This window comes from Dendrobates tinctorius, unplaced genomic scaffold, assembly GCF_039654945.1.
Source record: "Dendrobates tinctorius isolate UK_male_01 unplaced genomic scaffold, ASM3965494v1 ptg000011l, whole genome shotgun sequence".
Taxonomy (NCBI): domain Eukaryota; kingdom Metazoa; phylum Chordata; class Amphibia; order Anura; family Dendrobatidae; genus Dendrobates; species Dendrobates tinctorius.
Genome location: NW_027361679.1, coordinates 102356135 through 102368860, shown reverse-complemented (window position 1 = coordinate 102368860; position 12726 = coordinate 102356135). Strand labels below are relative to the sequence as shown.

General features: G+C 46.2%; 1 protein-coding gene across 5 annotated transcripts in view; it reads left to right on the top strand.

Moving 5' to 3' along the window:
* Nucleotides 1–12726, top strand: part of REXO1 (RNA exonuclease 1 homolog) — a 195101-nt gene that overhangs the window by 33060 nt on the left and 149315 nt on the right. For all 5 annotated transcript variants that reach the window (XM_073545606.1, XM_073545616.1, XM_073545626.1 and 2 more), the window contains 2 exons: nucleotides 292–496; nucleotides 8857–8993. In XM_073545606.1, coding sequence (XP_073401707.1) covers nucleotides 292–496; nucleotides 8857–8993 — 342 coding nt within the window. The remainder of the gene's footprint in view (nucleotides 1–291; nucleotides 497–8856; nucleotides 8994–12726) is intronic.

Here is a 12726-nt window from a genome sequence, read left to right as displayed (position 1 = left end):
GGAGCAGATGTTGATGCTTTCAGCAAATACAGAACAAATGAGTATTCAGAGCCTCAGTAGCATGGAATGAAGAAGGCTCATGCACTGACCACCACCTCTCCACTTGGTCTGATGCCAATCACAACTGGGGAACCCTATTCTTGACTTGAATCCATCTGACAATTCTGGCAAATCAAAAGGATCTGCCATCAACCTCTCTCAAGAGACAAGCTTTTTAGTTGTTAGTTCTTTATACAGTATCATGTGTGCAAAGTTATCATTGTACTTTATTTTTCTTTTTTGTTCCTTCAGGTAGATTCGCCTAGTTCAGCTGTTATTCAGCCTTACAGACGCCTAAACCCTCAGGAGATTTGCTATCAGAGAATCCAGAAGGCCCAGGAGCAAGCTGTACAGCTGCTTGCTCAGCATAAAGCATCTCTCTCGCCCAGAATTACTCAGGAGACAGATCCCATGAAAAGGATAGCAAAATTGTCTGGTTCTCTTTCTTCTATTATTTGTAAGTAATTAAATATGCACAATTTTTAAAGAGAAATACATCTCACACACACGATCCCTTGCTGATTTTGTAAGTTTGCCCACTCACAATGACATGAACAGTCTATAATTTTAAGGGTAGGTTAATTTTAACATTGAGGGATCAAATATCAAAAATAAAATCCAGAAAGTCACATTGTATAAATTGATTTACATTTTGCAGTGAGAAATAAGTATTTGATCCCTCTGGCAAACAAAACCTAATATTTGGTGGCAAAACCCTTGTTGGAAAGCACAGCAGTCAGATGTTTTTTGATGTTAGTTGATGATGAGGTTTGCTCACATGTCAGGAGGAATTTTGATCCACTCCTCATTGCAGATCATCTCTAAATCATTAAGATTTTGAGGCTGTCGCTTGGCAACTCAGAGCTTCAACTCCATCCATAAGTTTTCTATGGGATTAAGGTCTGGAGACTGGCTAGGTCACTCCATGACCTTAATGTGCTTCTTTTTGAGCCACTCCTTTGTTGCCTTGACTGTATGTTTTGGGTCCTTGTCTTGCTGGAAGACCCAGCCACAACCCATTTTTAATGTCCTGGCAGAGGGAAGGAGGTTGTTACTCAGGATTTTACAGTACATGGCAGGGGCATCATTACCTGTATCCGATGGGGACAAGAAAATCACTATATCTGCTTTAGTCCATGTTTCTGGGAGGATCAATGTTTTTCAGTCTTTGATTGAAGTCTGGGTCATCAAGGCTTAAGTGTTCAGGCCCTGGATGTTCCAGCCACTGATGATTATAGATGATGTATGGCTATATGCTTTGTAATGAGCTGCTCAGCATAGCACAACTTGGATCGCTGACTGGTGACATGTTACAGGCAATTGGTCCAGTCGCATGAGGTTTTGTTTTTTTTTGTTTTTTTTGTTTTTTTTTTTTTATTGCATAATGAGCTGACCATGGTCTTTATCCCCTCCATGTCACTGCTCTGCTTTACTTTGTGTGGGGCAGATGGTGTCTTGCATGGTTTGTCTCTTATTTTGCTTAATTTTGGGTACAGTCTGAGGGTTGAAAACGGCATAATTATGGAACAATTTCAATTTTCCATTCGGCAGCATCTGTTGCACACTAATTTCTGAACATCGGACGAATGTTATCCAATGTTTTATCGGATAGCCTTCAGACTAACATTATTTGATCAGGCAATGCTCAGAAATCGGATGCCACTCAGCCATTCAAGTCTATTGGAGCGTGGAAAACAAATGGACTGCACTCGGATGATATCAAATTCCCTCATCTCGGAGACTAGCATCACACTATGCTGATGCTGAGCAAACTTGGATCAGAGTTTGATCAGAGTGTCCATAGCATAATCTACTCAATTCTCTCTAGTAAGAGACCCCCTGCCTTATGAAGGCTTTGAAGAGTTTACATACCCCCGGCAGATTTTGCTTTCTTGGCCTTTTTTCAGAGAATATAATAATAATAATAATAATAATCTCTTTATATAGCGCCAAACATATTTCGCAGCGCTTTACATACATTATCATTGCTGTCCCCGATGGAGCTCACAATCTAAATTCCCTATCATTATGTCTTTGTTATGTGGGAGGTAATCGGGGAACCCGGAGGTAACCCACGCAAACACGGGGAGAGCATACAAACTCCTTGCAGATGTTGTCCTTGGTGGGATTTGAACCCAGGACTCCAGTGCTGTAAGGCTGCAGTGATAACCACTGAGCCACCATGCTGAATATGAATGATAACACCAAACCTTTTTCTTCACTCATGGTTAGTGGTTGGGTGAATCCATTTATTGTCAAACTACTGTGTTTTCTCTTTTAAATCTTAATGACAACCCAAATATCCAAATAATCCTGATCAAAAGTACACATACCCCATTTCTTAAAACCGTGTATTGTCTGCTCTAATATCAATGACAGCTTGAAGTCTTTTGTGGTAGTTGTGGATGAAGTTCTTTATTTTCTCAGATGTTAAAGCTGCCCACTCTTCTTGGCAGAAAGCCTCCAGTTCCTGTATATTCCTGGGCTGTCTAGCATGAACTGCGTGCTTGAGATGTCACCAGAGTGGCTCAATGATATTGAGGTCAGGAGACTGAGATGGCCAGTCCAGAACCTTCACTTTGTTCTGCTGTAGCCAAAGACAGGTTGACTTGGCCTTTTGTTTTCATTGTCATGATGGAAGGTCCAAGTACATACCATGCACAGCTTCTGGACTGATTACAAATTTGCCTCCAGTATTTGCTGATAACGTGCTGCATTCATCTTTCCTTCAACTTTGATCAAGTTTCCTGTGCCTTTTGTAGCTCACACATCCCCAAAACATGAGCGATCCACCTCTGTGCCCTACAGTAGGAATGGTGTTCCTTTCATCATAGGCCTTGTTGACCTCTCTCCAAATGTAACGTTTATGGTTGTGGTAAGAAACTTCAATTTTGGTCTCATCACTCCAAATTACCTTGTCCCAGAAGTTTTGATTCTTGTCTCTGTGCTGTTTTGCATATTGTAGGTGAGATACTTTGTGGCATTTGCGCAGTAATGTCTTTCTCTGGCGACTCGACCATGCAGCTCATTTTTCTTCAAGTGCCTCCTTATTGTGCATCTTGAAGCAGCCACAGTTTTCAGAGAGTCCAGGATTTCAGCTGATGTTATTTGTGGGTTTTTCTTTGCATCCCAAACAATTTTCGAGGCAGTTGTGGACGAAATTTTTGTTGGTCTACCTGACTCTGTGGTTTTGTTTTCTCCTTCGTCTCATTGGGGGACACAGAGACTGTGGGTGTGTGCTATTGCCGTCTGGAGGCCGACACTAAGTATACGAAAAAACAAGTTAGCTCCTCCTCCGCCGCATACACCCTCGCCCCGATAGCGGGCGGAAACCAGTTTTTTGCTTAGTGTCTGATGGAGGCACAGCCAGTCTGGGTCTCTCCAGACTACTTATTTTCTTGCTATGAAGAGGAGACAGGGGCAGCGGACCCTATTGAAAGGGTCGCCTCCGCGTATCCTTTCCCGCACCGAGGGACGTCTCTGGGACTTTTCCCCAGACATCTATTTTTTCTTTTTTATTTTGAGAAGATATGACAGGGGCAACGCATCCTATTGAAAGGATCCGATTTCCCCAAACCATCAACGGGCGACCACGTGCGAGTGTCCCTCCACGTTACCTCTCCCGCGACGTGGGACAATATGCCAGACTTAGCCCTGTCCACCCCTAGGTAGCGAAACCATGGGCTTGCACAGAGGCACAAGACTAGTCTGTGCGGCCCCACTGCGACACCAACGCTAGGCGGCGGTACTGCGTGGTGGCGGACGGTCCCTCTCCTCGCCCAGGCAAGGCGGACGGAGCTAGGGTGCCTGCACCGTCCGAAGACGGGTTACCTCAGGGTAAGAATGGCTCCTGGGCAGCGGGAGGTTCCAGGCCAGGGCTGCGACGGCAGTGGCCAACACTCCAGATGCTGGAGCCGGCTCCCCTCTCCTGCCTGTGGGCAGAGCAGGAGGCCCCCGCACTTTCCTTGGGCAGCAGATCCTCGGCGGTCGTTGTCCCCTCCTTCCTTCCTGTCAGCCTGCCACGTCTCTCTGCAGTGGCCAGGCTGGGGAAGGAGCGCGCGGTAGGTGAGGCGCCAAATAGAGCGCCAGCTCCGGCGGGCGGGCAGGGCTGAAATTTAGCCAGTGGCTTCGGCCTAGGCCGCGGGGGAGGCCCGGCGCTGGTGGGCGGGCACTGCCTAAATTTAGCCCGCGTCTACGGCCTAGGCCGCGGGGGGGAGGGCCCGCCCCCCAACGTGACGTCAGATCCGGCGCCAGCCCCCCGACGCGACGTCAGTTCCAGCACCGCCCCCGGGTACTGGGCGGGCGCTGGATAAAATGGAGGCCCCGGCTTCAGGATGGGGTAGGCCGCGGTCAGGAAGCATCGCAGCCTACCCAGGGAGACCAGCAGCTGGGAGCGAGCAGCAGCAGCAGCAGCACAGGAGCACGGGGAGACAAAAGGAGCCCGGGTAAGTGCGACCGCGTCTTGGCCACACTAGGGCAGGTTGTCCTCCTTCCCCTCATACCTCTGTATGATATAGAAAAAAAAAAAAAAAGTTTTCTGGCCGTTTTTTCCGCAAGTATGTCTGGAAAGGGGAAGAAACACACTTTCCTTTATACCGCATGCGTTTTTCTGTGGGGCTGTGTTCCCGCGAGCGCAGACTATTAAAATATGTGAGGCCCGTAGTTCCGAACGCGCCCAGGAGCCCTCCCCTCCAACGGAGCCCAGGGGGTCGGATCCCCCGGAATGGGGGTCTCGGTCTATGGCTTCACTTATGATGGCGATCGAGACCCTTCAGGCCCCGGATAGGGGTAGAGACAACGGCTCTCCGGTTTGGGAGGGTTCATCCACCTCACATGAGCCGCCGGCCTGCTGGGGCCGCACCATCTCTAAGGAGACGTACAGGGAAAGAGCCCATATGGCGTCTCCGGGCCCCTCCGGTGCTTCGGCATCCGTGAGTGCGGCGTCTCTCTCACCGTCACCATTGTCTGGGAGCGAGCAAAGTTCGGATGAGGACAGGCAGGAATCCTTGGATTGGATACCCCCGGGTGTCGGGAGACGGTAGACAGTCTCATTGAGGCCGTCAATCAAACTCTTGGTATTGAGGTGGATGTCTCCCTGACCGCAGGGCATAAGATATCTTTTAAGAAGGCCAGGTGCCCACATAGGGTGTTTAGCACTCATCCAGAATTCGAGGACACGGTGCAGCGGCACAGGGAACGCCCAGACAAGCGTTTTTCAGGACAAAAAACGCTGGAGACGAGGTACCAGAGTTCTGTAAAAGTTGGGCGGAATCTCCGATTGTGGATCCCCCAGTGTCACGCCTGGCCTCAAGATCGTTGTTGTCGGTGCCTAGTGGTTCTGCCATTAAGGACCCCACGGATCGGCTCATAGAAGGTTTAGCCCGCTCTTTGTATGAGGCATCGGGATCAGCGCTTTTGCCTTCATTCGCAGCAGCATGGGTGGCCAAGGCCATGATGTCGTGGTCAGAATCTTTGAATAGAGTCCTGCAAGACAGAGACTTGCCGGTAGAGATAGCAAATCAGATCGCGATGGCAAGTGACTATCTAATTAATGCATCCTTGGATGCGGCTAATTGCGCGGCGCTAGCGGCAGCAAACGCTATCGCCATTAGGAGAGCCTTGTGGCTCAGGCTATGGCGGGCTGATTCGATTTCTAAAAAATCGTTAACGTCCCTGCCATATCAGGGTAATCGGCTTTTTGGAGAGAAGCTAGACAAGCTTATTTCAGATGCCACAGGGGGAAAGAGTAGCTTTCTCCCACAGCAGAAGAGTAGACCGCCCTTTCGTCAACCGCAGGCGCGCTTTCGAGCATTTCGCGCCCCAGGATGGGCAACAGCGGCCGGTTCTACTGCCCCAGCTCGTCACAACCAAGACAGAGAGCGCCAGGTCACGTATAGAGCCAACCCGCTGGGGAGGATGCGGGGCCGTCCACCCAGGTCAAGGGGAGCTAGGTCCCAGAGGCCCTCAGCAAAATGATTTGAGGCATCAGGTACCCGAGGACAGCAGAGTAGGCGGTCGTCTGCTCAGGTTCCGCCACGTCTGGGTCAAGGTGGCACACGACGCATGGGTGGCAGAATTGGTGTCATTCGGGTGCAAGATAGAGTTTATCGGACACCCTCCAAAGAGATTTTTTTCATTCCCGGCTTCCCAAATCGGAATCCCGGGCAGAGGCGTTGCTAGGTGCCATCAGGAGTCTTCTGTGCAACGGGGTCATTGTCCCGGTACCAGAGGGCGAAGAGGCCCAGGGATTTTATTCCAACTTGTTTGCGGTCCCCAAGAAGGACGCAACAGTAAGACCGGTTTTGGACCTAAAGCTCCTAAACAGGTTCATCAGTCAGGCACTTTCGGATGGAATCCCTCCGGTCAGTGATATCGGCCATGGAACAGGGAGAATATTTGGCCTCAATCGATGTTCAGGATGCCTACCTGCATATCCCTATTTTTCCCCCGCATCAGAAGTTCCTTCGTTTTGCGATCAATGGCCGGCATTTCCAGTTTGTGGCTCTGCCGTTCGGGTTGGCCACAGCACCCAGGGTATTCACGAAGGTGATGGCGGTCGTTATGGCCATTCTTCATTCTCGGGGCATAGTACTGCTGCCGTACTTGGACGACCTTTTAGTGAAAGGGCCGTCCTTTCAAGCATGCGAGGAGAATGTCAGCATCACGCTGGATACTCTATCCCGTCTGGGATGGTTAGTCAATGGGAAGAAATCATCTCTTACCCCGGCTCAGAGGATTCCATTCCTAGGGATGATTTTCGACACTTCCCAAGGGTTGGTAATTCTCCCTCAAGACAAGGCCCAGGCGCTCCGGCAGGGAGTTCGGAGTCTTCAGCAGCCAGGCCCTCACACGATTCGATTTGGGATGAGGGTTCTAGGGAGGATGGTAGCAGCAATAGTGGCAATTCCGTTTGCGCAGTTTCATCTTCGCCCCCTGCAGCATGCTCTTTTAGCAGCATGGGACAGGAGTCCGTTCTCCCTGGATCATCGGTGCAGGTTGTCCCTTCAGGTCCGGCGGGCACTTCAATGGTGGACGCGCGACTCCTCTCTCCTTCAGGGGAAACCCTTTCCTCCAGATCAATGGTTGGTGGTCACAACCGACGCGAGTCTTTTCGGCTGGGGAGCAGTGTTTCGTCATCACACAGCGCAGGGGCAGTGGTCCCCCCAGGAGACTCTTCTGCCGATCAACTTGTTGGAGATTCGAGCAGTGCGGTTGGCGTTGCAGCATTTTCAGCACTGGCTAGTGGGTCGCCCAGTCAGGGTCCAGTTAGACAATGCCACGGCAGTGGCGTACGTGAATCACCAGGGAGGCACGCGCAGCAGGGCAGCCATGCGTGAGATAGAACATGTACTCCGTTGGGCCGAGAGGCACCACTCAGTAATCTCAGCAGTTCATATACCAGGCGTGGAAAATTGGGCAGCAGATTTCCTGAGTCGGCAGGGTGTCGTGGCCGGAGAATGGTCCCTGCACCCCGAGATTTTCCACTTTTTTTTTATTTTTTTTTTTAATCACCGTTTTGAATGCTGCTGACTGGCATTTTCAATTCCTTGGATATCTTTTAGTATCCCTTTCCTGTTTTATACAGTTCAACTACCTTTTCCCGTAGATCCATTGACAATCCTTTTGCTTTCCCCATGACTCACAAACCAGAAACGTCAGTGGCTGGATGCAAGAGTCTGTCTGGATCCCAGAAACTCGCTCAGCTTTTATGCACACACACTGATTACAAGCAAACAGGTCACCGTTGAGGATGTTACCTTTAGTAGCCATTCAAACCCATTTGTGTCCATTTCTGTGCGTGTTATCAGGCCAAAATCACCAGGGTATGTGAACTTTGGACCAGGGTCATTTGGAAGTTTTTGGGTTGTCATTATGATGTAAAAAGAGAAAGCACAGTAGTTTAACAATAAATGGCTTCACCCAACTACTAACCGCGTGAGTGGAGAAAAACTTTTGGTGTTATCATTCATATTCTCTTAAAGGCCAAGAAAGCAAAAATTCTGCCCGGGTATGTAAACTTTTGAGCACAACTGTATAATAGGAACACGTCACCACTTCTGTATTTATCACTCCTGGTTTTTGGCTTACAAATACTGAGGTAGAAAAAATGGCTAAAGACTGAACGTGGCCTAACTGTAGATAAATTCCAGGCAGGATAGTGTGGGTTTGCTTCTGCCGGATTTCTGTTGTAGCAGTTCCTCAGGCGCTCTGCAAATGTGATATGGAAAAAAAAATATTCCAGCTAAATTTGCGCTGTAAGTTAAATGGCGTTTTTTTTGGTCTTTACACTATGTGGATAAAAGTATTGGAATACACCTTTATAGAATTTAGATGTTTAATGTGTTCCCTTTGCCACAGGGGTATAAAATCCAGCACTTAGCCATGCAGTCTGCCTCTGCTAATATTTGAAAAGAATGGGATTTCTGAAGGAGCTCACTAAATCAGCCTGTGGCATTGGATAAGAATACCATCGTTGTAACAAATCAATTCATTACATTTTTAGGCGAAATAGGATATTTTTTGGTGGTTAAATATGAAGTAGTTAGGCTACCGTTTAAAATAAAAAGAGCATAACGTATAAGAAAAACTATGCATTTTTCCTAACTAAGACATGCAAAGGTAATTTATATTTTCCAAAATGTTAAACAATAGGCAAACGATATCTTGCCCACAAAAAAATGACATGGACTCTCAGGGTTGAGTTATTGGCACTGCATTTGACCATTGTTTACATGGACTATTTATTATTCTATTTGTAGGTAACCCTGTATAATATTGGAATAGTGGTATTTAACCATAACATATCATTATACACAGGTGAAAAAAATGCACATTTGGGTACTGGTGAAACGTGTAATGGCTCATCTGCAATAAAATTGAGAACACCATCTGGCATGGCTTCAAAGACTAGCTCTGTAACCTCAAAACGACGATCACATGTACCTTCCCTGCAGGTAAGTTCTTATGTAATAAAAGCTGTGAATACTCATTGTTTGTTTTCAACCTGGACTGTGCCAAGATGCAACAGTCTAGGCTGAAAACCACAGGAGAATGAGCTGCTGCGAGCGCAGCATCAGTGACTGACCATGACGTCATCAAGGTTATCGCAGGTCACTGAGGCTGCATTCCCAGCCGGACCAATGAACTCTGGTGACCTCAATGAGTCCACCGCAGTCCACTGTGAGAAACTTCTGGGGCGGCTGCTACTTTTAGGCCGGGGTGGGTGGGTTTGGCAATATCCATGTCCCCTAACCAGCTTGAGAATGCCAGCCCCTTGCTGTCTGCTTTAGCTTGGCTGATTGTCAAAAATGGAGGGACCCCATGCCGTTTAATAAAAAGGAAAAAAAAAAGCGTGATAATATACAGTACCAGTCAAACGTGTGGACACACCTGTTCATGCAATGGTTCGTTGTTCTTAGTGGAATATGCACATTGTAGAATAAGACCGAAGGCAACAAAATTCTGAATTAACAAGTATGGAAACAAGGAGTAAAGAAATATGTGAAACAAACTAGTATATTTTAAACCTTAGATTTTATAGAATCATAGAATGTTAGCGTTGGAAGCGACCTCCAGCGTCATTGTGTCCAACCCTCTGCTCAATACAGGATTCACTAAACCATCTCAGACAGATGTCTTTCCAGCTTTTGTTTGAAGACTTCCATTGAAAGAGAGCTCGCCACATGTCGTGGCAGCCTGTTCCACTCCTTGATCACACTTACTGTCAAGTTTTATCTAATCTGGATCTTTTCCCTATCAGTTTCGTTCCATTGCTTCTCGTGTTTCCATGTGCAAATGAGAATAAGGGTCATCCCTCTATAGTGTTGCATCCCTTGAGATATTTGTAGGCAGATATTGTCTTTGTTGGCTTTTTTTTTTTTTTTTTACAACCTAACATTCCTAGATCCTTTAACCGTTCCTTGTATGAAAGTCTGCTCACCATCCTGGTAGCTCTTCTCCGAAGTTGCTCCAGATTTTTTTATTTCTGTATTTTAAAATGTGGTACACCAAACTGTACACAGTATTGCAGATGAGCTCTGAACAAGGAGAAGTAGAAGGGGATAATTACTTCACGTGATTGGATATAATTTATAGTAATCTTAATACACCCCAGAACTGTTTGCCTTTTTTTTTTTTTTTTGCAGCTGCATCACACTGTTGACTTATGTGCAGTCTGTAATTTATTAGTATACCTAAGTCTTTTTCACACATGCTGTTACGTAGTTCTATTCCTCCCATTCTGTAGATGTACCATATTTTTCGGACTATAAGAGGCACCAGACCATAAGGCAAAAAATGTGGTCAATTCTATACTAATATCCCCTGTCCTGGTATATATGGTCCCAAACCAGGCATGCATGGTCCCCTCATCCCTGTCCTGGTATGCATGAGCCCCATCGGAAAGGAAACCATAAACCATTTTGTTTACTTTCCCAATGCTCCCTCCCATTGTCCTGTTCTGATGCTAGTAGCTGATTTCAGCTTGTAAGCAGCACATGATGACAACTGCCGGAATACTCCCTGCCCCTCAAGCCCGGGACTATGGGCGTGTGAAGCAGTGAATATTTGTCATTTTAATAGCAAGCACACTGATAGCCGCAGCCGTTGTCTTCATGCAGCGGCTGGGTGATCATGTGTGGCTGCTATTAAAGAAAGTGAATATAAGCTGTTCTCCACTCCTATGGGCATGGGGAGCACTGAATATGCATTCTTTTTAGTAGCAGGCACACGTGAGTGCAGCCGCAGGAAATGAATATTCTCTGGTCTCCACACCCATAGTCCCTCCCACCTCTCTGCACTAGCTTCGGCGCATAGAGGTGAGAGGGATTATGGGCGTAGGGAGTAGTGAATATTTATTAATCTTTAACAGCGGGCACAGGGGTTAACCGCACCAGCCGTCTCCTGTGATCCGCTTGTCCTTAGCTGCCGCTTCCCCACCTCCCCATCCACATCAGGTACAACCAAACTATAATACGCACCCCCCTCCCCCATTTTCCTGCAAATTTTTGGAGGAAAAAAGTGCATCTTATAGTTCAAAAAATATGCTCATTGTTTTTTTTTCTTGCTCAAAGTTCTCAAAGTACACCCCTCGCGTTTTAATGTGGTGACCACTTTACACACACTTCGAGTTTTCTCAAACAACTTCGTAAGTTAGTCATTTGGAATGGCTTCCAATGACTAGGAATCAACCACAGAAGAACAAGAAAAGCCATATACCATGCCAGTAGAATATTTACTTTATCTAATAAATAATGAAAGCTAATATGCAGAAACACGATTTCAAGGCTACTACAAAATGTATCATAGGAGAAAACGACAGAAGCGTGACCTACTAAATATGCAAATCAGCGCACATAATGATACACAGACACGACCACAATCTATATTGACCATGTATTGGCTTGCAGTACAAAGACTGCTGTTATGTTACCTAATAGTGGTTGCTGTGATCAAAAAAGAAAAATCTATTCAAAGCACTTACATGTAAGTCCCTGACGAAGGGACGAAACGCGCGTTGGGGCGCTTGTGGAGGACCGCATTAGCTAACCACATTTACATGTAAGTGCTTTGAATAGATTTTTCTTAATTGGCCAATATAGATTGTGGTAGTGTCTGTGTATCATTATGTGCACTGATTTGCATATTTAGTAGGTCAGGCTTCTGTTGTTGTTTTCTCGCATGATACATTTTGTAGTAGCCTTGAAATTGTGTTTCTGCATATTATCTTTTATTATTGAATTATTGAATAAAGTAAATATTCAACTGGCATAATATACTGATTTTCTTGTTCTTATGTGGTTGATCATTTAAGCGAGTTGTGCCATTTTACCTCATGGGTTTTTGTGCTATACAATGACTAGGAATGTCTAATCAAAAATTAATTTGTAGAATCTATATTGTCTTCAGAAAGTATTCATCACCATTAGGTGTGTTTTGCAGAGGTAGTGTTGGTACACATTTCCATACAGTGCTGAACTCTCTTCAAAAACTGTTTTAAGCCAGAATATGGCAAGAACCCCTAAGCTAAGTAAAGGGAAACAGGCCATCATTGTTTTAGGACATGATGGACAGTCGTACCAGAGAATTGAAGGTATCCTCAAGTGCAGTCATCGAAACCATCAACCGCTATGGTGAAACTAGCTCCCATGATAGTGCCCCAGTAATGGAAAACCAAAATTTACCTCAGCTGCAAACTAAAAGTTCGTCAGTTACCAGTACCAGCCTCAGAAACTACAAATTGGCAGCTCCTCATTTAACAGCCCTCTTAATTCATGTGCAGAAAACAAGTAGCAGATAAATCTCAGCATCATCAAGAGGAGCTAATAAAGAAAAAGACAGTTTATGGTTGAATTACTGCAAAGAAGACACTACTGAGGACTGCACACAAGTTGATGAGACTTGTTTGAGCCAAGCAGCACAAGAACTGGACATAATATTAGTGGAAATGTTCCCACCCTGAAGCATGGAGTGGGAGGGTTCATGGTGTGGGAGTGCTTTGCTGGTTAAAATGTGGTAAATTTTATTCCAAATTCAAGTCACGCTTTCCCCGCTAGTCTATCACAGCATTCTACAATAACGTGCCATCTGGTTTACACTTAGTGGAACCATTATTTATGTTGCAAAAGAATGATAGCCTGGATGAGTGTTTTGGGTTAAGTGATTGAGAGGGATGAAAGGAAAGTGTAG